The sequence below is a fragment of the Podarcis vaucheri genome (genome assembly GCF_965113315.1).
Source record: "Podarcis vaucheri genome assembly, chromosome: 8".
Lineage (NCBI taxonomy): Eukaryota > Metazoa > Chordata > Lepidosauria > Squamata > Lacertidae > Podarcis > Podarcis vaucheri.
Window position 1 is genome coordinate 55,924,149 of NC_138766.1, and position 27,669 is coordinate 55,951,817.

At 46.5% G+C, this 27,669-nt stretch overlaps 1 protein-coding gene across 2 annotated transcripts in view; it reads right to left on the bottom strand.

Moving 5' to 3' along the window:
• Window positions 1-1,818: 1,818 nt before the first annotated feature.
• The window catches only part of LOC309538413 (DGAT1/2-independent enzyme synthesizing storage lipids-like), a 42,438-nt gene continuing 16,587 nt past the window's right edge, over window positions 1,819-27,669 (bottom strand). Inside the window, exons 1-6 of one of the 2 annotated variants that reach the window (XM_082233985.1) lie at window positions 11,790-12,134; window positions 9,823-9,987; window positions 7,038-7,228; window positions 5,304-5,364; window positions 3,684-3,823; window positions 1,819-2,016 (exon numbers count right to left, since the gene is read on the bottom strand). In XM_082233985.1, the coding sequence (XP_082090111.1) occupies window positions 1,912-2,016; window positions 3,684-3,823; window positions 5,304-5,364; window positions 7,038-7,228; window positions 9,823-9,987; window positions 11,790-12,069 (942 nt within the window). In that variant the 5' untranslated portion in view covers window positions 12,070-12,134 and the 3' untranslated portion in view covers window positions 1,819-1,911. Of the gene's footprint in view, window positions 2,017-3,683; window positions 3,824-5,303; window positions 5,365-7,037; window positions 7,229-9,822; window positions 9,988-11,789; window positions 12,135-27,669 lie in introns of those variants that run through there. The other variant, XM_082233986.1, reaches the window with a different exon arrangement.

A 27,669-nucleotide genomic window follows, 5' to 3' on the forward strand; every position in this document is an offset into this window, starting at 1 on the left:
AGCCGCCCCACTTCGGAACGATGTTCCGAAGGGGGGAGGTGGGGCGGGAACATCTGCCCCAGCCGCCCCACTTCGGAACGATGTTCCGAAGGGGGGAGGTGGGGCGGGAACATCTGCCCCAGCCGCCCCACTTCGGAACGATGTTCCGAAGGGGGGAGGGGGAGGGAACATCTGCCCCATCCGCCCCCCTTCGGAACGATGTTCCGAAGGGGGGAGGGGGCGGGAACATCTGCCCCATCCGCCCCACTTCGGAACGATGTTCCGAAGCGGGGCGGGGGGGGCGGGAACACCTTCTGAAGGCGGGCAGGGGGCGAAAGTCTTTGTCCCCCCTGCCTGCCTTCCCAGGGGCTTTTAAATCGCCCCGGACAGCGGAGAAGTCCTCCGCTGTCCGGGGCGATTTTAAAATGCCGCCCGCCAGCATTTTAAGATAGCCCCGCACAGCGGAGAAGTCCTCCGCTGTCCTAGGGTTTTTTAAAATGCTGGGGGTGGGAAGAAAAGCCCTTGTCCCCCCCCCCCAGCCTTCAGAAGAGGTCCGAGGACAGACTGTCCCCGGACCTGGTCTGAAGGCGGTTTCCCTAGGAACGCATTAATTGATTTTCAATGCATTCCTATGGGAAACCGTGCATCGCAAGACGAAAAAACCGCAAGACGAAGAGAATTGCGGAACGAATTAATTTCGTCTTGCGAGGCACCATTGTAGTTTAAACCCAGACAAAGCAATGCTTTCATTGCTGACACAGATGGCTTACTCTATATTTGTTATAATTCCTCATAGTAATCCCACCTGATCACTACACTCCATCTAAACCTAAACAGAGTGCAACAACTATAGACTGGTCACCGACACCTCTTTTTTGTCAAAGGAGTAAGATACAGGGATGTCTTCAGAAAGTTGTGTAGTTATTTATCTATAGGACATCTGATAAGATGGTGTTCAACATGGTGGGCGGTGCTACTGCGGGGCAGGCACCAGACCCAGCTTCATAGCTGAGTTAGCTGTTTTTGTTAGATCAGTCACTTTTTTCACCAATTCCAGCTGTATTTTTCTCTCTCTACTTTTCTTGCTATAAGTTTAAAAGGATTTGCATTATAGGGCTCAAATCTTGGAGCACCCTTTTATAAACATAAAAGAAGTGCCACTTTTACTCTTTCACATGTAATATTATTTCATGTTTAGTTAAACACTCACCTTCCTGTTACACTGTTCGATTCTGCCTGTACTAGTGCAAGTTGCTTGTGTAGGTCCCCAGACCACCCCTCAAATAATTTCACACATAACCGTAATTTTAGTTTTGGTTTGGGGGCACTATTTTGGCCACAACTTTATTAAAATACAAAATCAGTGAGTGGTTGTTTAGACATTGGTTATGACTATCTGCCCCCCCCCCCGCCTGGGACAGAACTGACATACCAAGGTCCGATTGGAAGCCAGTAGAAGGGAAAGTCAAAATGGGGGATCATTTGAGCTAAGCGTCGGACCCACGCCGCTCACCCCAGCAGCTCCCCAAGACTTGCCGGCCCTGGTCCCATGACAGGGATTGGATGAAATCGTGGCAAGCCCCAGGTAATTTATAGACATTACTCTTTCACATGTAACATTATTTTATGTTTAGTTCAACACTCGCCTTCCTGTTATACTGTTCGATTCTGCCTCTACTACTGCAAGTTCCCCAAAAAGGGGAATTCTGGGTGTATTACAGGATAGGGCAGGAAAGCACTTGTACGTCTTCAAAAACGTAGGACCTTCTGCACACACAGCAGGTGCTGAGCTACTGAGCTAGGGGCCCTTCCAAATAATTCATATACAATCCAGCACAATTCTGTGTATATCAATTTAATTTTAATAACATAAGTATAAATGCTTCCTATTACAGACACCTTGTCAGAAACACTGCAACTGTTTTATATGGACTAGTTAGCTTTGTAATGCTTATCAAATCGTTCTGAAAGAGCTCTTAATATATTTCCTGGCCTTTTTTGGTGTTTATCCCGAAGATTTTCAAGTGCAATCTTCGCCTGTTGAAAGAAAACCAGAGGAATACATTGTGTTAGAGGAATAGATTGCAAAATAGGTATTCACAGTTATTAATATATGTGAGGAAAAAGCTAAAGGGATCAGAACCAGAGGCAACCCTTTATTCCATCTATAGAAGCACAATATGTGACTTCTTTCTGGGATACACAACTGACTTTGTACACAGAGATGTGTTGCATGAGAGTCCTTGTCTCTCAGCCCTCAAAAGTGGCTTCTTCAACATGGAGGTTTGGGCCAGAGCAGCCAGGGTGAGGAACCCCCACTAGGAAACTGCTCATCTCTCAGTGAATCCAGCCCACTCTCTTTATGTTTACCAAGGGCACTGTATGAGAATGGCAGAGAAACAATCAAACATATGTGCCTTGGGCTGCTTGGTACGCAGTAGTTAACTTGCATGGTTGTTACAATGTAGGATAAAAGGAGCGAACCTCAGGACAACCAAGGCATAACCCCTTGCAGAAAGAAATTTCTTATCTGCCCCTTTAAACAGGCAATCAAAACCTGAAACTTGATGCAGCAAGAAAACAAGCAGAAAGTGCTTGGAGAAGGATCAGGCATACTAAACAACGTTCCCACCCCGTTCCCATTAGCCACCAGAACCCTACATGCACCTCCCCTTAGCCCCCTCCCTTTGGGACTCAGCTTCCCAAGTTTACCTTGAGGAAGGGGGGAAGTGTAACATCCGCTGCAGGAACAGGTAGAATAAGTCATGCAATGTAATAACATACAAATAGTATCTGTGTTTGACCTTGTCTTCAGTGAAACAGCATCTCATTTAGGAGCTTGCTGATGCACGAGTAATAACAAATTACAAATGTGCTGCAGGTTCAGAGTTGATAGCTTGGTAGTTGGTCAGGAATTATGGCACCCTTTAACAAAGTTGTATCCAATGCTCTCTTAAACACACATCAGTGTGTACATGCAACACATATCAACGTGTGCAATAAATTGTCTTCCTCTTCAACCCTCTCCATATCCTCAAACGTTAGCACTACAGTGGCTTGGAGGTACCTTGTCAGGCAAATTCTGGGGCACATAGTGTAGGGTTGCCATATGTTTGGGAAATCCCAGACAGGTCCTTCTGGGGCCATCTGGGGGGGGGGTTTTCTTTTTTCCATTTTAAGGAAATATCCGAGTTGGGGGGGGGGGTAAATTTGTGTGTGTGCTGTTTCAGGCTCCTATGTGAGTGGCTCTGGTTCTGTTTTGCGCCTGTGGGCAATTGGGGTGGGGAGAGGGCAACCGCCCCCCCTAAAAAATCTCAACATTCTGACCAATGGCCCCAAAGAAGCTCAGCTCAACAACTTTTTATGCAATTGACCAAAATTTTCATCAGGAGCAATTAGAAGAAGATCTATGTTTTGATTATTTGTATAGTCTACCCTAGTATAGTGGAAAGAAGAAATCCCATTACATGAGCAGATCTATCTTTGTACCACATAGTTTTTTTCCATTTAATTAGTCTCAAGTTAAGGAGAGGGGAAATTGAGTGATGGGCATAATGCACAAAAGTATATATAATGAACCCTATATCAGGTCACATAGAATGAGGAAATCAATATGTACAATAAGATTTAGAGCTGAAAGAGAGAGAAACCAAGAGGAAAAGAAATTTTCTGCTTTTAAACTTCCAAGTTTAGAGTTAACTTACTCTTTCAGCCAGCTCTACAGCTGTTATATTTGGCTCATATGGGATGGGTTCTCCAATAAATGTTCTCAATTTCACTGGAAACCCTCCGTAAAAGGGAAGGATCATACATCGAGTTTTCTCATACAGCCATGTTGTCAGCCCTGTGTATGAAATGGAAGAAGATTCTGAAGGAAAGCGACACCATATCAAATCTGAAATTAGTTGACATTCTCAGTGTTTAGCAATTGCAATAAATAGTAAGAGAGGAAGAGTTAAATAATAATGCTTGGGAAAAGAGATACAGTGGTACCTCGGGTTACGAGCACTTCAACTTACGTTTTTTTGGGTTACGAACGATTGCAACCCGGAAGTAAGTTTTCCAAGCTCTCGGAGGACATGCCGCTGCCTGGAGGCAAACCCAGACATCGGCAGAGCCTACGGAGCTGTCAGAGGCTTCTGCGAATGCAGGGAACCAAGCCCAGATATCTGCGCTGCATAGCGCGGTTCCGCGAATGGGGGGAACCAAGCCCTGACAACCACGGTGCCTAGAGCGGCTCCGCGAATGCCGGGAGCCAAGCCCCGACATCTGCGGTGCCTGCAGGGCTCCGCAAATGCCGGGAGCCAAGCCCCGACATCCATGGTGGCTGCAGAGGCTCTGCAACTGGGCTCCAGCCACAGGAGCTCTCTTTATTTTATAGTACAGTACATTGATTATTGCCTTCATTTTATGGATCAATGGTCTCGTGAAACAGTAAAATTTGTGTTAAATTGCTGTTTTAGGGGGTGTTTTTTCATCATCTGGAACGGATCAATCCACTTTCCATTACTTTCAATGGGAAAGTCTGCTTCAGGTTAAGAAAGTTTCAGGTTAAGTACAGACTTCCGGAACCAATTAAGTACTTAACCTGAGGTACCACTGTACAAGATATTCAGTCAGTTCTTGTCAGCTCTTTGCAATCAGTCATAAGTTGTGTACAATAGACTACAGAATATGGTATGTTTCCTGTTCAGTTCCCCTCCATGTTAGGGTTGCTTCCACATTTATCGATTATAGCTTTCTGTCAAATCTAATAGAAAACTAAGCAAGGGCATGTTCACTCAGTACTGAGGGGGGCAGCACAGCTTTTGCAGATAAGTGTAAATGGAATAAAATCTATTAAGTAAAGGTAAAGGGACCCCTGACCATTAGGTCCAATCGTGACCGACTCTGGGATTGCGGCTCTCATCTCGCTTTATTGGCCGAGGGAGCCGGCGTTTGTCCGCAGACAGCTTCCAGGACATGTGGCCAGCATGGCTAAGCCACTTCTGGCAAACCAGAGCAGTGCACAGAAACATAGTTTACCTTCCCACTGGAGCGGTAACTATTTATCTACTTGCACTTTGACGTGCTTTCGAATTGCTAGGTTGGCAGGATCAGGGACCGAGCAACGGGAGCTCACCCCATTACGGGGATTCGAACTACAGACCTTCTGATTGGCAAGTCCTAGGCTCTATGGTTTAACCCACAGCGCCACCCATGTCCGTATAAAATCTATTCGTGAGTAGTAAATATATATATATATATATTTAAAAAAGATCATTCTATAGTATTAAAATGTATATTGCCTGAGATCTCTTGATTAACCAAGGTATTTAACTTACTTGTCTTTCCAATGGTCCTGTATGCTTCACAACTGTTTTGTGTAAAAATCGGGATGATGGGCTAAAAAAATAAAAGATGACACAAACATGAAAAGAAAGGTGAGGAGTGGATAATTATTTTGTCCAAACCATCCTGCCTTTATTTTTGTTGTAGACTATGAAGAATGCTTCACATCTGAGATTATGATGAGAAGCAACTCATAAATGATAATGTAATTGGCATTAAATTCCTGACACATCTATTCAAATATCTCAGATGAAGAAACTTCAGAAGCTGTCCTCCAGATTTTCAGGAATTGAAGGGGGGAAAAGAATTTCCTGGTTTGCCCTGAGAGGGAAAGGAAGCCAGGTTCAGCCAACCGGCCGCTGCATTTTGGAGTTTGGCGGCAACTCATAGGCAACAAGCACCCAAAAAAGTTCTTGCGGATGACCAGGACTTTGAGGGCTCCTGTGGAGGTCAAAAGCGATTTACCAACGGGTCTGAGGTTCCATTTGGTGCTGGCCTAACCCGGCTGTCAAGCTGCGATCTCTGGGCTCCAGATAATAAAACCAAGGAAAAGGGGATTTATTACACTGGTGAACAACAAATTTGTTGTTTGCGTTTTTTCAGTTGATTTAGGATGAATCTGATGCACTGAATCCAAAAATCACATTGGTTTTGGTCAATCAGGTCAAGTTTTTGATTAGCAGATTTCCCAGAAAATAAAACCAAGGAAAAAGGGATTTATTATTCAAGTGTCTTTAGCATTTGGATTAATTTGGCGAACTTCCAGGAGAACAAAAGGGGAGTCTTCTCTAGAATTGGCGACTATCCTGCATTGGAACCAGATGGCTGAAGCATTGAAGGAAACAAAGAAAGTCTGCCATCGGAAATAAAAGGAAGGGGACAGGGGGATAAGAACTTTGAAAACTTTCTTTTGAAAGAAAAAGCATTCAAACTTTTATACTCCTCCCCCCTGGATTCAACTGGCGGCAGCTATAGCATCTCAGGAACTATTGGCAGACAATTTGGCTTTAATTGAATTGAGGGAAAAAGAGATGCTTTTATGATTTAGATCTATTGCTCAGCAATCTGGTGAAGCAATAAGGGATAAAATAATTGAGGCAATTGCAAATCTTCTTGAGACTCAGAAGCAGAAGGCACATCAAGCTGTTGATCATGCTTTCAGGGTTAAATCCCCGTATGCTAAGAAGAAAACATTTCTAGGAGATTGTTTGGTTCTTTTTTTATTCTAGAAATATGAAAGACTGAGTGCTCCAGACATATTATGAGAAGGATCTTGAAATAGATGATGACTGGCAGCATTAAGATAAACTCTGCAGTGTAATATGTTTTGATGGATTCAATAGTGGAATACTGAATAGTATATTTTTTGTAAAATATGCAGGGAATTATTATATGTAAAATGAACTATCAACGGAGAAGAAAGGAAGTCATTGATATCTTAAGGATGTAAAATGAGTATTTTAAACAGTAAAACAAATTTTTAAAATAAAATTATATATAAAAAAGAAAAAAGGAATTGCTTGTTTTCTTTTTAAATGTCACCAATTTCAGTAGGTTTGTTTTAAAGCACTGTTGGGGAGAGCTGTGGCACTCCAGATATCATTTGACCCCCAAACAGGATATTTGCCATCCTCAGCTTTTTTGGATGCTGGATCAAGGATGTCAACACATTACATCTTATCGAGGATAATCATGAAGGCAATGCAGATTGCACAAAGATCACTCACCACTTTTGCCTCCAAAGCTGCCTGAGCAAAACCTGTGCGTTTACCCCACATTATGCAGTAATCGTGACTATACAGTGCTTCTCTACCTCCACCAGGTGCAATGCCCAGTAAATGGCCTTTCTTCATTATTTCCACAATTTCAGTTTTCTTGTAAGATTTCAACCTGATCACATAATAAAACATCTGCAGCCCTGAAAAAATAAGCTCCAAATAGAAGAATGCATTTTATGTGAACCTTATTTAGGAAATACTGTGGATACAATGCAAGTGCCATTATTCCAAAGATATTGCACTATTATGGATCACAAGCATAGCTCTCTGCCATCCATTTCAACTATGATTTCATGGATGGGGAATTTCAATCCCCCTTTTTAATATGATATTTATTGAAAAAAGATTTTTTTAAAAAAAAATTACAAAGAAAAAAGACAAAAACAGAAAAATAAAAAATAAAACCATCATTTTCAAATTCTCCACTTTCATTACCTTCTTTCCATGACCACCTCCTCCCATCTCTTGTGTCTTGATTAATAATTGTCACAGCAAATCCTTTCCATAATTCATAATATTCTGTCATTACATTACCTTATTCTATTTTCATCTTATCTTATAAAAAAACCTTAAAACTTAAGACTTAAATCTTATTTTTACCAGCTTCTCATAACCATTACCTTTTTACCTAATTCTTTAAACATTTTTACAAGAGCCAAGTAATTTCATTTCAACATTTTTCCAACGTTCATAAAACATTTCTATTGATAAAAAAGAGAATAAAAACAATCTAATCTTCTTCCAGCGTCCCCTCCCCCCGGTCCCGGGATTGCCAGTCCTTTTTATCCCATTAGTCTGGCACATTAACCTGGTGATCTTATATCCGAGGCCTTCAAATCTCTTCCATGTCCCTTCCGCAGCTCTTCTTCATATTTTCCTTTCACTCGTGGGAACTCCAGCTTGGTAGCTCCAGGGTCAGGACGGTGGAAAGTTACTTTCTTTAAACTCACTTCTGCAGGTTTAAACAGTCCAAAAAAGATCCCCCTTCTTCTCCTGCTACCGAAGGGGGGTTCAAGGCTTTTAAATGGTGAAAACCAATCCTTTAATTTTCTAAGCTCTGGTTTACGTTGTCTTTGCTTTCTTCTGATTACAAGGAAACGGAAGGCTGACTTCCTGTTTAGACCTTCCTGTTTCAGTACCAAATTAAGGTAAATTTTTAAGTCCAATTCCTTTCTAATCGCCAGTTCTTATTTAGAGTCCAATTGTTCAATGTTTGAGTACTCACGGGTGATTACTTTAGATGCCAAATTTTCCCAGGAAAAAGGCAGCACTCTCCGGCAACGGCTGTGCGGCTTCACTCCACGGAAATAGCAGTTGACTCACAGCACCGCGCCACTTCCCCCTCTTCACTTCGGAGCCTGTTAGTGGGTTCCTTTGCGGGTTGGGGGGCGCTAAAGGTGCCCGCCGAGTCCCACGGTCACAGGCTTCATCCGCCTGTGATTTCTGAAAGGGTCCCCACTTCGCCGCAGCGGAAAAGACCCGTTTCATGCCGAGCTGGTCCCTCCGGTTCAGAGGGAGTCCGCCATTGCCGATGGCACCACCCCGGAAGTCGGGAATTTCAATCCCTTTAGGGTGCAGAGCTTTTGGATACAGTAGACACACACACGGGGGGGGGGGGGAGGAGATACACACATGGAACTGAGGAGACTATGCTGATGGAAAACTGCCACCTCCAGCAGAGATTGGTACACAGATATATGGGTGGAGGTTATTTGCTGCATTAATTAACCTAGTGGAAAAACTCCAAACAGCACTCTGTGCTACTGGGCCTCTTTGGCCTCCTTCCTTCCTTCCTTCCTTCCTTCCTTCCTTCCTTTAAATGACCTTTCTGTGATGTCATAGTTTCCTGGGGTGGCTGTTGTGTGCGTGCAGAGGAAGATGATGTGGGGGGAGTGGCAGTGGAGGACCATGAATACTACAGCAAGGGTGCCACATGTGTTTGATTGCAGTGTTACAGTATGTTATGGTTATGTGTTTGGGTGGGGCCATGTTATCTGGGATCTGTGTGGAGATTTGGTGATAGGTTGGACTTGCTATGAAAGCCTCAGACATGTCTTTGGGGCTTCACTTGGGCTTCTGCCCTTTTCCTTAGCTGTAGCTCCTACCCCATCCCAGCTGCCACCCAGTGGTGTTTGAATACAGAGGATTTTGCACAGGTGGTTTGCTAGTGCAGACGCTCCCAAGCAGAATCCCATACTTTGTGTTGTTCTTTCCAGTAAGGAATATCCCATCTTTACTAATGACTGAACTTTGTAAAACTCTTTGTACTTGAGGAAATCATCAACTTAGACACCCCAAAGCCTACACCTTGTCCTGTTCTGGTATTAAAGTGAACAGCAATTATTACATGAGAGCTTGTAGTCATAGCATAGGAATCAGATGACACATTATCCAGATTGCTCAATTTTTAGATCCCTGGGGAAGAATGTAGACAGAAAAGCATGACATTTCTTCATGGAGACCATTTCTGCTGACTCAGTTGTGAATTGGAAATAATTCCTCATCCTGCATTCATTCTCTTTTACTAGCAATGACTTGGTGCGAAAGTACCTTCATCTGCAATAACTAAACTATTTCACCTGTTGCTGCTATTTTATTTATCAGTTGTTTCTACCTGCTTTCCTGATGTACAGTTTTTTATTTTATAGCATTGTTTCATAGCTTATAGTATTGTTTTATGCCATATTTTACATATTTTAAGTAAAACAGCATCATTTAAATTTAAATAATTTACCTGGTATCCAATACACGATATGATGAATTAATGAAAAGCACTCTCTCCCCGTCTCTAAAAAATATCTAGCCACAAATAAGGCATAGCCAAGAGGAGCAACTCCATGATGATAAATAATAATCCCTGGTCCTTTAGGGATATGTTCTATACCAGTAAGTTCATAACCTGAAAATAATACAAAATGCAACAAAGAAATATCGCAACCATTACTGGAGGAAATCAGTGTGGTTCGCGGGGGGGAAAAGAAATTTAAGATCAGGTTTAAAGCTCTGTTATATGCTTTTGAATTATGGAGTTGGAGGAGCCTCTTGAGAGTCCCATGGACTGCAAGAATATCAAACCTATCCATTCTTAAGGAAAGAGCCCTGAGTTCTCACTGGAAGGACAGATCCTGAAGCTGAGGCTCCAATACTTTGGCTACCTCATGAGAAGAGAAGACTCCCTGGAAAAGACCCTGATGTTGGGAAAGATTGAGGGCACAAGGAGAAGGTGTCGACAGAGGACAAGATGGTTGGACACTGTTCTCGAAGCTACCAGCATGAGTCTGACTGAACCATGGGAGGTGGTGGAAGATAGGAGTGCCTGGCATGCTCTGGTCCATGGGGTCACAAAGAGTCGGACACAACTAAATGACTAAACATCAATGACAATATGCTCCAGCATTCTGGATGTTAGGTTGTCATCCACATGGATCAAGACTTTCTCTGTGGTGGTCCCTTAATGAATGAAGGGATTTCTTCTCTCGTGGAATGTTCCTTCCTTGCTTCCTTTTGAGCACAGGTGGAAACATTTTTGCCCAGTCTTTGAGTGAGATAAAACTGTGTTTTGCTGATTTAGTCTGCTTTAATCTTTTATATGGGGTTTAGCCCTTGGGATGGTTTAATATGTTTTTTTCAACACTTACAGTAACATGAGACCTGTGGGAAGCACTGAGAACATATAAAGAGTCCTATGGATCAGGCCAAAGGCCTCTGTATTAGACCATCCTGTTTCCCACAGTGTCCATCTAAATTAGTAGCCATCACCACATCCTGTGCTGGCAAATTCCATAGTTTGTGTACATACAGTGGTACCTCGGGTTACAGATGCTTCAGGGTACAGACACCGCTACAGGTTACAGTCTCCGCTAACTCAGAAATAGTACCTCAGGTTAACAACTTTGCTTCAGGATGAGAACAGAAATTTGAGGCAGCCTGCTGCAGGAGTGCATTCGAGTCCAGAGATCACAGTTTGACAGCTGGGTCAGCCTGGCAACAAACGGAACTGCAAAGCCGTTGGGAACTCACTTTTGACCTCCATAGCAACTACAGTGGTACCTCAGGTTAAGAACTTAATTCATTCTGGAGGTCTGTTTTTAACCTGAAACTGTTCTTAACCTGAGGTACCACTTTAGTGGGGACTCCTGCTGCCGCTGCGCTGCCATGGTGAGATTTCTGTTGTCATCCTGTAGCAAAGTTCTGTAACCTGAAGCGTCTGTAACCCGAGGTACCACTGTACATAGTTGCTAATAGTGCCTCTGTGAGGGGTAAACAACATTCTCCAGGTTTCTTTAGGGGAAGAAGCGTACTTAAAATGTGGTTTAAATGTATGGTGTTTATGAAGCCACCAGCTGACCCTTTACTTTGTAATCTGTCTTATTTATTTATTTTATCATTTATTGAATACATATAATGCCGTCAGGGCGTATATAAGGAGGAGGCTGACTCAGGGCCTTAGTTTCATACTTCATAAAATGCTTTGTTTTTCTTATTACATAAATAAATAGCCATGCCTTTATTTTGATCCTTATGTAGCCAACCCAAACTTGTAGCTGTTGTGACTCTGAGGGGGGGTTCAGAGGTCCAGTCCTGATTCACTGTGGCAACTATTGTTCCAGTGCTTCAAGCCTGAAATTCTGATCCTCATTCCTATGAAATTATAATGACTCATAAGAAAGAATTATTGCTATGAAAGAAACTTTTACTCACCATGCCATATCTTTCCATATATATCTGCAATATGAGCAAAAAATTTCCTTGGCTTTTTCCAAATTTTGCTATCAGGACCAGTTTCTTGGTGCTTATTCAACTTCTTGTAAACATATAGCCCAAATGAGCAAGCACAGCCAGCCAAATATATATCTATCATTAATGAACAAAGCAAAATCAGAAGCTTACGAAACCACCAAGGGTGAACCACTGAGCTCAGGTATTCTTCTAAATAAGGAAAACTAATAAAGTTTTGCAACATTTGAGTAAACCAGCTCATTGTTTCCTGATCTGAAGCACCAAGCGTCAATGAAATAAATTTATGAAGTGAAATTTTCTTCAGTTGTGATGCTATTTCCTCCACTGTTTACCTGCAAAACAGAAAATGCAGTACATTGGTTTAATCTGTCATCCCAGAAACATTCATGAATACATGAAAATCTCATGCTGCTTAATATTTTCCTAGTTTTCTCTCCCATATTTCCAAATCTTTCTTGCTTTCCAAGCTTTTACATAGTTGTCTTGATAGATATTATGTTTTTTTTTTATTTTTAACCAAATCCCCATATATTTTATTTTTATTTCTATTTGCCACCCACATTCCGATTCAATGTCTTTTTTTGTTTCTTTATTTATTCTTTATTTTTTTAGCAGCATCTTGATTTTCCCTTTATTTTGTTTGCAGCCAGCCAATTTTACAAATCTACTTATCCCTTCTGTCACCTCCAGTATGCTCATTCTGGGTTGTTCTAAGGTTAATACGATGTCATCCGCGAATGCTTTCAATTTGTAATTTTGCTGGCCCACTGTTATTCCATTGATTTTATTGTTAATCCTTATATTTTGAACCAGTACTTCTAATATTAATATAAATAACAGCGGGGACATTGAGCAACCTTGCCTCATCCCTTTATATATCATACATTTTTCTGATGTGTTGTTTACAATTATATTGGCCGTCTTCTCATTATAGATTGATTTTACACTTTTTATAAAGGTCTCCCCAAACCCCACTGCTGGAGTATTAAGGAAAGTGAGAAAGGGTCACTTCTCCAAGAGCCCGGCAAGGCCCTCTGCAGCCGCAGATATATCATGTGATGTATTGAGGTATTGTGGCATTTAGCTGGTAATATATTGTGATGTTATAAACCTGATATTGCCCAGCCCTAAAGCACACTGAAAGACAGACAGCATTTCTCTCTCTCTCTCTCTCTCTCTCTCTCTCTCTGCTGATGCACAGGAATTGACATATAGCACAACTACTAGCACATTTGCAAACGAAGAAGGGTCCAGTATGGTTTCAAATAGAATGAGAGACTTTGATGAGATTCCTGCATTGTAGGGGGTTGACTTGATGACCCTTGGAACCCTTCCAAATCTACACTTTATGATTATCTGAACAAAACTTTTACTTACATTCCTGGTAAGCCTAAATTGCCTTTTAATTCAGTCACCTCTCTCTGGAAGCAGCAGGAGTCTTGTCTGGTGCACTTTTTTGTAGGCTAATTTCCACCCCTATGGAGACATGTCCCTTTATGTGGCAGTTTAAAGAGACTCTGATGGGTGTGCCATCCGAATGAGGAAATGAAGAATTGTGAAGAAGAGGGAGTGCTTAGAGTGCCTGCTACTTGGAAGTTGTGGCCATTTGAAATTAAGGATAACTGATGAAATCACATCTACAATAGCAGTCATATTGCACAATAACATATTGGGTCACAGAAAACCAGTTATTGACTAAGGAGTAAAGGTAAGAATTGTGACAAGATATGCATGTAAAAGGATCATCTTGCAATACGTAAACCTTACTAACATGTCATGTGTATTGAATTCTAGCACTGTAAAAGCTCTTCGATTGGACCTGCCATTTAATTCTACAGCAGCATGTGTATGTGGATTTCATTAACACCTGCTAGGTTTGAATACTGAATCTCAAGTAATCAACCTCAGTAATCAATCCTACTCTAATAAACTTGACCAGCTACTTGTGCTCTAGGCATTGTCTAAGATCTCCAATACCATCTGTTTGATTTATTGGTTAAATTCTGCCATGCTGATTTTTCTGCAGGCAGCTCATCAAAAAGGTTGTTCACTCGTTGCTCCTGCAGTATGCTTTGCTTTCTCAGGAGCTCCAGAAATTCCAGGTTGACATGCTTTGACATCAAAGGGTCTCTGGCTTTCGGTACCTGTCCAATATTGTCAGGTGGGGGTGGAGGATCCATGTTCAGCATGCATTCGTCAGTTATGTCAGAGCAATACTGTAATCACATACACATATGGTGGGCTTAACGTTTATTTCTCAAAAATACATGAAAGTGATATGAAAGTAGCCAAGACAAATGTGCCACAGAAGCCCACCAACCCTTGCAATGGCCGACTAGGTAAAGGTTCTTTTGGCATGTGGGTGGAGGAAATAAAAAGGCACCTGTTAGGATGGGTAGTGAAGGCAGCAGAAAGAATATGGGAAATAACTATTTCAAAATTTTACAACTGGGATAAATCATTCTGGATATTCAGATATATGATTGGGGCAAGGGGGTTATTTTTTTGTAATCCAATAGCTGAGGGTTTTGTGGGGGGAACAAACCAGTGTATTGCATCACTTCTACTTATCTGGAGGTCGATGGAGAGTGGGGAAGATAGTGGCAAGGTGGGTGTGATTTAAACAAATCAATGGAGCCAATCCAGTGTTCCTGTTTGTTTGTTTGTTTGTTTGTTTGTTTGTTTGTTTATACCATGCTGACCTCACTTCCAACTTGCCTTTCCCCCTCTACCTCCTGTTAAGCAGCAGCATTGTGACCAGTCGGAGGTCAGGTGAGCAGCTGTGCTCCATCACACTCTGCCAATGCTGTAACCCATCATTGTGCAATGCTGTGGCATGTAAGAAAATGTGTCCTGCAGTTGCTGTGTCTCCTTAATTGCTAGGTACACCCACACCTCCAACTAAGCTGGTGTGATTTTGAAATGGGCTGGCACACCCCATTAAGGTGATATCCACCCTGAATTGTTGAAACTCTCACTATGTGGGCAGTGAGAACTTCAGTCAATGATGCTATCAGGATGACAAGAATGGAGCCACTTCTGAATGAATACCACACAAAAATTGCAACAAATATGATTGATTTCCTATGACTGCTTACTTGAATATTTTCTGTGTATATTTCTGCAGCTTCCATTATTCTCGCATCATTATTTTAGTGAAAAGAACTAGTCACTTTGAGGAATTTTGTCAAAAAGCAGGATATGAATCTAAATAAATTAAAAAAACCATTTAAAGATTAAGAAGCATACTGTGACCAAATTTTTACTGTATTTTTCGCTCCATAAGATGTACCTGACTATAAGAGGCAGCCCTGTTCAGGGAAATTTTTAACATGTGATATTTTAGTGTATTTTTGGTTTCTATGGAAGCCGCCCAGAGTAGCTGGGGAGGCCCAGCCAGATGGGCGGGGTATAAATAATAAATTATTATTATTATAATTACTACTACTACTATTATTATTACAGTTTTTAGAGGAGGAAAAAAAGTAGAAAAAAATGCACAGAGCGTGTGTCAGGGGATGATTAGCTGCTTGTGCTTAAAATTGTGCCCCTTCAGAGTTTGTGCGGCCCCACAAACCTCTGTGTGTGACAGAGCTCCTCAGACATGTCTGCTCTAGTCACTAGTAGAGTCTGACAGTGGCTGCCTGCGGAAGCGCTTCCAGCAAAGAAGTTCCTTAACGGAAACGCGTCTCCTGGACTCACGACGTGGCAGCTTCCGGCGAAGCATGGGTCTCCCTGCAGTTGCTTCTGACACCTCCCCGCTATTTTCGCTGGAAGTGTCTCTCACCCCTTTCTCTCCCCTGCTGTTTCCTGCCTGGGCTGCTGCGTCTCTCTCAGCATTACTGAGATCCTCCTCCAGAGACCCCTCGCTCCCCCTCCTTGTCCCTGCTTTAGCTGCTGACTCTCTCCCAGTCTCTGGGAGCCCTACCACCTCCCTTTCCTCTGATGTCAGTTCCCTGACATCCACCTCCCCTCCAGGGCCCCCTTCTTCCCCGCCCCTACTCTCTCCTCTGGGCGGTGAGGAGCTGAAACCCCGAAAAGAATCCTCTTCATCTTCAGACGTCTCGAACATTTCCCTCCATCGGTCTTCGTTCCGACTCGCTGAATCCTCCTCCACCTCGGAATCAGAGAACCCCTCCAACTCTTCTTCTTCGTCGGTGGTGGCGAAGTATTCCCTCCGGAACCTCGCCACTGGCTGGGGTTTACGAGGGAATCTCTGATGAAAAGTTTCAATCAAAACCTCGTCATCTACATCCTCTGCCCTGACCCAGGTGTTTTCCGACTCCGGCTCCCCTTCCCACATTACCAAATACTCTACTTGCTCTCCCTTCCACCTGGAATCGAGAATCTCCGCTACATGGTAGCTGTGTTCTTTTTCCTCCATAGCTGGTCCCCTATTGACCCTCCCCTCTCTGTCCCCTATATACGGTGACAGCAACGACCTGTGGAACACTGGGTGCAACTTCATGTGGTTCGGTAACCGGAGTCTGAAAGCCACTGGGTTGACCTGTTGCGTGACTTCAAATGGGCCCAGTCTTTTGGGTCTTAACTTCTTACAACCTCCTTTAAATGGTAACCCTTGGGTGGACAGCCACACCTGGTCCCCCACCCTAATGCTTTCCCCTTCCCTTCTGGTTTTGTCTGCCTGCCTCTTATATTCCTCCTTCGCCCTGTTTAAATTAAGTTGGAGCTGGCGATGGATCGCTTCCATTTCTTCAACGAACTGTTCTGCGGCTGGAACGCTCCAGTTCTCCCCTTCCCCCCCTGGGAAGGCTCGGGGATGACACCCGTGATTAGCCAAAAAAGGGCTCATCCCCGTGGACACGTTCTCTGCATTGTTGTAGGCAAATTCTGCCAACGCCAGCTTCTCCACCCAATCATTCTCTCTGTCATTCACATAACACCTCAAATATTGCTGGAGGACACCATTAGCTCTTTCCGCCTGCCCGTTGGTTTCTGGATGACGGGCAGTAGAGAAATTCACCTCTACATGCAATAAGCTCATGAGCTTCCTCCAGAACCTGGAAGTAAATTGTTTCCCTCGGTCAGAAACCACCCTCAAGGGGGCGCCATGCAGCCTAAACACATTTTCCACAAACAATTTAGCGGTTTCTTCCGCTGTGACCGCATGTGAGCAGGCTATAAAGTGGGCCATCTTGGTTAACAGGTCTACCACAACCATGATGGCTGTTTTCCCTTTGGACCTGGGCAGATCAGTCATGAAATCTATTGCCACTGCCTCCCATGGCCTTTCCGGCGTGGGTAGTGGTTCTAATAAACCTGCCGGTGCCCGCCTCTCCCCCTTGGCTCGTTGGCATCGGTCACACCCTCTCACATATTCCCGCACATCTTCCCTGACCTTGGGCCACCAGAATTCCCTGGTAACCAGCCACATGGTTTTGTGTTGCCCAAAATGCCCTGCTGTGGGGCTATCGTGCAGTTGCTTGAGTACCTTTTCCCTCAATTCCCCTTCAGGTATGTATAACGCTCCCTTGTAGTACAACGCCCCATCTCTCTCCTCAAAACCCCCGGGTTTGTCTCCCTCCCTCCTGAGACCCCTGAGTTTGTCCTGGGCGTATTCATCCTGCACCGTTCCCTCTACCAGTTCCCTTTGCCCCACCAATGCCGCCCCACACACCCAGCGGTCCTCGGGAATGACATGGGTCTCTTCGGGTGCACCCTCTCCCTCCAAATATTCAGGTTTGCGTGAGAGAGCGTCCGCCCTAACGTTCTCCGGGCCTGGTACGTAACAAATCTCAAAGTTAAATTTGGAGAACTCCTGGGCCCATCTCAACTGCCGTTGGTTGAGCACTCGCGCAGTTCTCCAATACTCTAGATTCTTATGGTCCGTGCACACTTGCACCTTCTGTTGTGCACCAATTAGCAGGTGCCTCCATCTCCGGAAGGCCTCATGAATCGCAAGAAGTTCCCGGTCGTACACCGTGTAGTTCCTCTCAGATTTGTTCAGCTTTCGCGAAAAGAAGGCACACGGTCGCCACTCTGACCCCTCCTTCCCCGGCTGCAGAAGAAGCACCGCCCCTATGGCTCTGTCAGAAGCGTCTGTTTCGACCCTCAGCTTTTTTTGTAAATCCACATGTAGAAGTTGTTCATCAGAGGCGAAGGCCCTTTTCAGTTCCTCAAACGCTCGCTCCGCCTCCCCCGTCCAAACAAACTTCTTTTTACTGCTGAGACAGTCCGTGATGGGCGCCGTCAGGTGGGCGAAGTTTCGGATGAACTTACGATAAAAGTTTCCAAACCCTAGGAACCTCTGCACATCCTTCTTGGTCTTGGGTGTTTTCCATTCCAGCACCGCTTGAACCTTGCCGGGGTCCATGGCCAACCCCTTGTCTGACAAGCGGTACCCCAGGAATTCCACCTCCTTGGTATGAAACTGACACTTCTCCAGTTTCACCCACAGTCTGTTGGCTTGCAGCCTGCTCAACACTTCTCTGACGTCTCTCACATGTTGCTCCTCATTCTCCGAATACACCAACACGTCATCTAAGAAGGCCACGCAATTCTTGTAGAGCAAAGGCCCCAGTACGTGGTTCATGAAGGCTTGAAAACACGCGGAGCCTGTTTGTAATCCAAAAGGCATAACGAGGTATTCAAATGCCCCCAAAGGGGTGAACATGGTGGTCTTCCATTCATCCCCTTTCCTTATACGTATCAGGTTGTACGCCCCCCTTAGGTCCAGCTTTGTAAAAATCTTTCCTTTTCGCACCCTGGTCAAAATATCATCAATCCTGGGCATAGGAAAAGCCGCCGGCTCTGTCACTGCATTTAGGCGCCGAAAGTCACATACCAGCCTCGGCTTGTCCGTGTTTTTTTTATCCACAAAAAACACTGGGCTACCCCCCGCTGCCTTGGACTCTCTGATGAAGCCTCTCTTCAGGTTCTTGTCAATGAACGCTCGCAACTCCTGCATTTCCCTGTCCGACATGGCATACAACTTGCCTACAGGAAGCTGTGCTCCAGGGAGTAAATTGATCTGGCAATCAAAGGGCCTATGCGGGGGTAGTTGGTCAGCTTCCTTCTCGCTGAACACGTCGCTGAGATCAGCATACTGTGGTGGCACCTTCCCCTTCCCCATTACTTCAGTCCCTGCTAGGGTGGCTTGGGCCCCTGCTGACCCCTTTTCCCCCCTGCAGTGTTCTAAGCAATGTGCTGAACCGAAGGAAACCACTCTTTGATGCCAGCCCACCAGCGGATCATGTAAGGCTAGCCAGCTCATTCCCAAAATAATGGGAGCGCCTCCCAAGGTGGCCACATTAAACGCTATCAGTTCTGTGTGCCTTGCCACCCTCATTATCATTGGGACGGTCTGCAAGCTAACTCCTCCTCCCAACAGTTCCCTGCCATCGATCGTGGTCACCTGCAGGGGGTTGCTTAAAGGGATAGTCTGTATCTGATGTTCAGCAGCAAACTCCTTGCTCATAAAATTGCAGGAGCTGCCTGAGTCCAACAGCGCCTTTATTTTTAGGGGGTGTCCATTTTGCAGCTCTAGCGACACTTCAATCACTAGAGCAGGTCGAGGAGCTTCTGGCACGGGCACTTTCACTGCTCTTTGGCCTGGCTGCAGTGCCCTGACGTTGGCAACCAGGCGTTGGCTTTTACCTGCTCCGTTTCTCCCTGCTCTTCCCCCTCAACTGCTCCCACCATCCCTTGCCATTCCTTCCTCTGGGGGCAGACTCTGGCAAAGTGGCCTGGCTGTTGGCAGAGATAGCATTTCCGGGCTCCCTTTCCCTCCTTCTTCGCCCCCTCACTGGGCTTTGAAACTGCGCGCGTGCGGGCTGTTCCGATTTCCATCGGCTCTGCCGGCGGGAAAGCTGGCTCAGGAATGTCTGGAATGCGTAACTCCTTCCAACGTTCCCCTCTCCCTTCCCGCCTCTCCAAGGCTCTTGCCTCCTGGCGCGCTCCAATGGTCAGCGCAGATTTGGTCAGCTGATCCATAGACACCGCCCTGGGGCTCCTGGCCAGCTCGTCTTTCACAGCTGAAGAAAGACCTTCTTCAAATAGCATCTGAATGGGTGCTGCCGATAAATCCCACCCCAATCTGTGAATCAGCATGGTAAATTCAGTCCAGTACTCACGGACAGATCTGCTTCCCTGCTTGCAAGCCATTAGCTGTCTGCGCACCACCCCTTCCTCAATATCGCTGGAAAACATGATATCCATTGCACGAAAGAATTTCATAGTGTCCTTTAGGATATCGTTGTGCGTTGCCATCAGGGGTCGAACCCAGTCCCGCGCCCCCTTCTCAAGATGCCCAATTACGAAAGCAACTCGCGATTCCTCATCAGGGAACTCATCAAACTGCACATTCAGGGCATATTGCATCTCAGTCCTAAAGGCATGGTAATCCTTGGGGTCCCCCCCAAACTTCTGCACCAATCCTGGTACCTTTCTGGGGAACTGAGTGGTTCTCCCCTTTTTGTCAGCATCCTGAGCCCTTCTCTCCTCGAGCCTCGCCGTCTGCAGCGCAAGTTGGACCTCCAGAGCTTGATACCTTTCTTCCAAGCTTGGACCAGCTCCAACCCCTGCCTCTCCGGTTCCGGCTGGGTTGCTCATGATGCTTTCTCCTGCACAGGCAGCGTACAGAGACTGTCAGACTGCTGTCAGGGGATGATTAGCTGCTTGTGCTTAAAATTGTGCCCCTTCAGAGTTTGTGCGGCCCCACAAACCTCTGTGTGTGACAGAGCTCCTCAGACATGTCTGCTCTAGTCACTAGTAGAGTCTGACAGTGGCTGCCTGCGGAAGCGCTTCCAGCAAAGAAGTTCCTTAACGGAAACGCGTCTCCTGGACTCACGACGTGGCAGCTTCCGGCGAAGCATGGGTCTCCCTGCAGTTGCTTCTGACACCTCCCCGCTATTTTCGCTGGAAGTGTCTCTCACCCCTTTCTCTCCCCTGCTGTTTCCTGCCTGGGCTGCTGCGTCTCTCTCAGCATTACTGAGATCCTCCTCCAGAGACCCCTCGCTCCCCCTCCTTGTCCCTGCTTTAGCTGCTGACTCTCTCCCAGTCTCTGGGAGCCCTACCACCTCCCTTTCCTCTGATGTCAGTTCCCTGACAGCGTGTAAGCGGATCTCAATTTTCTTGCTTTAAAGCAAGCAAAGCAAGAGCTGCTTACATGGCTTCTGTCCTGCTTTGCGCAGCTCTCACTTTGCTTGCTCATCCCTTCAGAGGCATCCCTCAGCTCGCGACTGCAGCCGCAGCCGAGGGATCCCTCTGCTTTCGCTCCATTAAATGCGCAGACATTCCCCCTTACTTTTTAGGAGGAAAAAAGTGCTTGTTATGGAGCGAAAAATATGGTATTTCCATGGCACAATCTATGGCCATGGCACCATGCAAATGACCATAATACTGTGAGGCATCATCAAGAATATGTACCTCCCAGCTCTATTGTTACACACCCAGTGATTTTCAGATCTAAAGCTTAACCTTTGTTCACAGGGCCATACATCATCTTCAGAAACAAATGCCCAAAAAATTATTGAGATGTGTATGTGAGTGTGTGTGTGTGTGTGTGTGTAAAATCCTAGTTGTTCCAATCACTCTGGGGAGCTTAGAACATAAAAACCAGAGCAACACATCATCAATTAAAAACTTCCTGATGCAGCGTTGCCTTCAGAAAGTTGTGTAGTTGTTTATCTATTTTTCACCAATTCCAGCTGTCTTTTTGTTTTCTCTACTTTTCTTGCTATAAGTTTAAAAGGATTTGCATTATAGGGCTCAAATCTTGGAGCACCCTTTTATAAACATAAAAGAAGTGCCACTTTTACTCTTTCACATGTAATATTATTTCATGTTTAGTTAAACACTCACCTTCCTGTTACACTGTTCGATTCTGCCTCTACTAGTGCAAGTTGCTTGTGTAGGTCCCCAGACCACCCCTCAAATAATTTCACACATAACCGTAATTTTAGTTTTGGTTTTGGGGCACTATTTTGGCCACAACTTTATTAAAATACAAAATCAGTGAGTGGTTGTTTAGACATTGGTTATGACTATCTGCCCCCCCCCCCCGCCTGGGACAGAACTGACATACTGAGGTCCGATCGGAAGCCAGTAGAAGGGAAAGTCAAAATGGGGGATCATTTGAGCTAAGCGTCAGACCCATGCCGCTCACCCCAGCAGCTCACCCATGACAGTGTTTGGACGAAATCGTGGCAAGCCCCAGGGTTCCTTTAACGGAATTCCCTTCAGCCCAATAGGAGGGGCAGGCACAGCCTATCCTGACCCCTCCACCACCAGCATTTTATAACCAATTCCTAACCGCCACACGAGCTCTAACGCTCGCCGCCAACCACTCACAAACCCAACCAGGAACCTAATTTTTCAGCCACCACATCCAGCCAAATATCATTCCCTAAATAAGAAAGGTGCACACCATCCGCCCGCTAAAGGGCCACAGCCTTAAAATAAATGCTAGGGTGCGGAATCACTAAGCCACCCAGCTCTAAAACCTTCTTGCACATCACAGAATTAATGCGCTTCCTGGTCTTCTCAGCAGCCTCCGGGCGGGAAACGCCGCGCCAGGATTGCCTCTGCAACAAGTGAGACCAAATAATTCTCACAGAAGGTAGCAAGGCTGCCAAATGCTCCAAATCCCTTAGGATAATGGAACGCAAAGTAAGGCAATCAACAGTTGCCACATCATTTCCCCCCAGCTGCACTACCATGGCCATGGGGGGGGGGGAGAAAGCAGCCGACATCTGATAAGTGGCAAAAACTCTTCCCACAACATTCCGCGTCTGGAAATCCATGACACTTGCACATACTGAGGGAGGCCAAGACACGATCCCCTGGCAGATTGCCTCGCTCTGATGCCAGCCCAATGAACGATGCTGTGTCCCACTATCTAGACGCGGACTGGCTTGGGATCTACAAGTGGAAACAACAAGTATTATTTTAAAAAATCAACATTTGTTATGCACATAACCCTTGAAGGCATCCAATTTCCATCTCCCCAGATCCTTAATCCTGGCAGCTGACAAACCCCAGTGGGCTGCCATGGTTGCTGCCCCTATGTGAAAGGAATGAGGAGCAAAACTGGAGGCCGTGATCCCACATGCCGCAATGACCCTACGCATGATTTTTGTGAACTGATGCCGCGCCAGAGGGCGACCATTTTCATGGATGAGCAGGGGGCCATCCCTAGGAGGTCTCAAGGCCAAGTACTTCCTCACGTCCTTGACCGGACACGGGCCTGCCTCCCCAGTGGCTGGGAGACGGACCACCTCCCCCCAACCCAACTGGTCAGTTTTGGAGTTGCGCACAACTAGTCTCAACTCCAGGGGACACACGCTAATGTCCTGAAGGAGCAACCCAGGGGACCAGCAGTAGAGTTGCCCTCTACTATGACCTCTCCCACCCGAAGGGCTCCAAAAAAATGCTAGTGAAAAAGCCGCTGAAAAAAGGCACGCTTCATATCTAGACCAACACACGCTCCTCAGTTTGATGCGCATACTGGACAACAACTCGAAGGTAATAGGACGCCTGGAAGCCATCCTAGGGGGGGAAAGTCTACCCCAACCTACCATAGCTTTGCGCACCACAAATTTAGAACAAGGGTCCTTGTCGTAAAAGGACTTGCTAAAAAATGAGATTGCTGCAGAATGAATTCTCAGAGTTCTGGCAGCACGGCCCAGCTGAAACAGGTGTGCCAAATATTGCAGGACCTGAGAAGTGGAAGGAGGGGGTTGAAAATTGGCGGACATCAACTGTGTAAATTTTAAAAAGTCAGTGCAGGCTTTTTTATAGGATTGCAAAGTGGACGTAGAAATGGATGCTGCTACTACCTGCAAAACTAAGTGCTGCCAAGATTCCAGAGGTGCGGCGGAAAATACTCTGGACGTTTCTGAGCTTCTGGAGCCAGGGACCAGAATTGCTCCATCTGAAAACGGGATAGAGCATCAGCAATCTCATTAGATATCCTGGGGATGAAGCGTGCTGAAAACACAATATTAAACCTCAGACAGTGTAAATCAAAAGCCTGCAAAAGGGCCGATACCCTGGGAGAACGAGATGACTGTTTTGCCAGCACGTTCACCACCACCTGGTTGTCGGACCAGAAACAAATCCGACTGTCCCTGAATTCAGCGACCCATAAATGCACTGCTACTGCAATGGGAAAAAACTCGAGAAATGTTAAGTCTCACGTAATTGCTTCCCCTTGCCAGTCAGGAGGCCACCACATGGCACACCATCTTCTATTCCAGTACAATCCAAATCCCAATGAACCAGCAGTATCAGAGTGCACCTGAAAATCATTGTGGAGTTTCAAAACATCCTGCCACAAGGATACACCATTGAATTCTTCTAAGAATTCCAACCAAACCTGCAGGTCCGCCCAGACCTGCGCTGACAGTCGCACTCGATGCTGCAGAGCCCGTAATCCAGCTGTGAGCCTGGCCAAACGGGAGCAGAAGGGGCGACCAGACGCCACCACTCTGCATGCAAAATTCAAATGACCTAATAAGGACTGGAGCTGCCTCAGGGTAACCTTCCTCAAAGGAAGGATCTCCTGAATAACCCTACGTAAAGTAATTAACTTATCAGGGGGTTTGAGCATTGGTATCCAACTGAATGCTCAAATAGGTCAATTGAGTAGCTGGGCCTTCTATTTTATCTGCCGCCAAGGGGACCCCCAGCTCTTCCATAAGGGAAGCCAAGGCCTCCAGTAACACAACGCAGTTGCCCGTGTCGTGTGCTGAGGCCAACAAAAGTCGTCCAAATAATGGGGCACGCCCACTAGGCCAGTCTTAACACGCAAGGCCCAGTCCAGCATTTTAGTACCAAAAAGGTACTAAAACACTCAAAGGCCGCACATGCTATGGAACAACCCATAGGCATAGCCTTGTCAAAATAAAACTTTCCCTCAAATTGGAATCCCAAAGCCAAAAGTCCTCGGGATGAATAGGTAGCAGGCGAAATGCTGACTCAATGTCACACTTCGCCAACAGAGCCCCAGGGCCAAAAATCCTGATCATCTCGATCACCTGATCAAGGGATGCATATTTCACTGAACAAAGCTCTGGGGGAATAACATCATTTACTGAAGTGCGTCTAGCGTGATATAAGTTATGAATAAGGCAAAATTCCCCCGGAGCCTTCTTCGGGACAATACCCAAAGGTGAAATATGCAACTTAGGAAATAGGGGTATTGTAAAAGGGCCAGCCATACGTTGTAAGGCCAACTCCTTTCCAATCTTCCTGCGGGCGATATCAGGCATCTCCCGCACCGACTTCTGATTGCGAGGATTCCGTGCCACGGGCGCCGTGGCTACAGGAATCCTAAAACCCACTGAAAACCCCACAAATAAGCTGCAGCCTCACGCTTAGGATAAGACTGCAGCCAAGGCAACAATGCTGACAGTCTTACCGGCATATACGCCATAGAGAGTAAGTCGCTACTTTCCAGTTCCAGCGGAGGAGGCTGAGGGTGTGGCCTTTGGGGGTTGCTGAGCACCCCCTTTTCCCCCTCGGAAGGGCCGCTTACCACCCTGGCAATTGGTAGCAGCGTGACCCCCACCACACTTCTTGCACACATGGGGATATCTGCAAGCCTGCCGTTGGCACTCTCCTTTGTTAAAATCTCAACAGATTATCTTACGCCCGGGCTGAACAGGGGCTGCTTTCGGCTTGGGCTGTTCCAGGGCCTTCCTCTCAAAATGCGGGACCACACATCCAAATCCCTGCGGTCCCATCGAGCTGTAGGGATTTTAGCAGTGCAACGTTGAAAATTTTCATCATATTGGATTGCCGCCTCTTCCCCAGCCATGGCGTAAGCTGAGTGGACAATAGACATGTACACAAAGAGATGCAAAGCTCTCCGAGGATAAGAAGAAAAAACAAGCCCAGCAAAGACCTGGAAGCTGTCCAGCCAGCGCTCAACGGTCCTATCAGCCTTTTTAAGCACAGTCGGCTTCTTTGAGGCCCTTCCTGGCTCTCAGCCAAGGCTTGGCGGCTGCCACTCGATCGCCCACCCGTCCCTCCATCCCTGCACCCGGCCTCTCTCCCTCCGTTCCCGGCGCGGGGGCTGCCGGGATCCGTAGTCCCCTCTCCCTTGGGCTCCACGCCCGCGCGGGGTACGCCAACTACGTTTCCCAGCGTGGCCTGGCGGGCCGGGCGTTTTGTTTGAAGCGCTCTTCTCCCGGCCATGGAATGAGCGCAGCGGCGGCGGCCGGACGGGCAGGGGCTCTTCCGCGAAGACCCCGCGCAGCCTGCCTGCGCCCCCGCGGAGATCGGGCGGCAGGATGGAGCCCAGGGATCCCCGCGGAGGCGGAGCGGCGGAGGTGGAGGCTGCCCCCCAGGTAGGGCTGCGTCGGGGTTTTTTTATTTTTGCAATGCTGCATCCGCGCCGGAGGGGACGCATCGGGCCACAGGGAGACCCCTTGGCGGGCGTGCAAGGCAATGCATGCGTGCAGGCATTGCATGGAGTGCAGTGCAATGCAATGGCAACGCGGCGCCCTGCATGCATGCATGCAACTTCCACCGGCGCTCCGGACTTGGCAGGTGAGGGGGGTCCCCAGTGGGCGGCAGAGAGAGCCGGGAGGGTGAAGGGGAGCCGGGGGGAGCAGCGCTACTCCCCGATCCGAGCCCGGGGGGAAACTTCGGCGTCGTTGCGCCGGGTGTTGGAAGCGGAGGCTGGCGGGGGCCCCTCACCTGCAAAACCTGGTCGCCTCTCATATATTTTGTGCATTGCATTCATCGCCCGCTTTCTCCTCCAAGGAGCTCCCGGGGGCGCGCGTGGTTCTTCCCGTGTTATCCTCACAACAACAGCCCTGCGAGGTGGGTCAGGCGAGTGGCCCAAGGGAGCACCCAGGGATTGTCCTGGCCAGGTGGGGTGATTTGAACCCTGCTCTCTGCCCGGTCTTCGTCCTCATTTAGCCCCCACATGTGCATGACTGAGGTTTTCCCCCCTCGTCTTGGCTATGGTGTGAGTCTGTGCTGTTAATTAATGGGGTTCTGCCTTCAGAGAAGATGAGCCAGCCCTCAAGGAAGTGATTATGTAATTTGCTAGCAATTCATGTCCCTCCCGGCGTGACGCTGCGCGCTGACGTCACGGGGCTGTAATGGTGGTGTGCCTCGAGATTTTTTTCATGAAACAAGTGTGCCTTTGCCCAAAAAAGGTTGGGAAACACTGTACTAGAGACCTTTACCTCAGGAACCAATCTGCCGTCACGGCAATCAAGGATTGCCCTGTACCTGGTCCTATGTGAGTTAGTCCTGCGTTGCAATGCCCACTTCGGCAAACCGTCGTCTAAAGGGAAGTCTTCTTTCTGCACATAACTGTTAAGTCTCTTTCTGCACAAAACTGCTCCATTTTGGGGAAGCCTTGCTCCTCTTTTCTCATGCTTTCTGAGAAGTTCTGCTTGTAGGCTTTTCCCTGCTTTTGCACACATTGTACGAACCTGCTCTTCACGCCTAGCTGACCACATTCACAGAACTTGATTATTACATTGTCTCATGCTATGATCAGTCATTAAGTAACAGACATCCCAAGCTCATGGAAAACAAACTGTACCTGCTCTCCATGCCTAGCTGACCGCATATACAGAACCCGATTGTTATATTGTTTGTGCCAATTAATCCCTAGTTACAATTCAATTAGGAGGCTTCACGCCTGTCCAGTTCTAGCTCAGATTCTCAGCCTCTCCCCATCAATGATAAATGATCACATGTAATCCCCACCTTTCAGATGTAATTCCCGCCTTAGTACTTATGTTAACCAATTACAAGTTTCTGTGTGTATGTATCAACCAATCAGCCACAGGCCCACCTGTGGCAATGCTTGCAATATTCAATAAAATAGGCTCTCAGGGCCCGCCCTGACAGACGC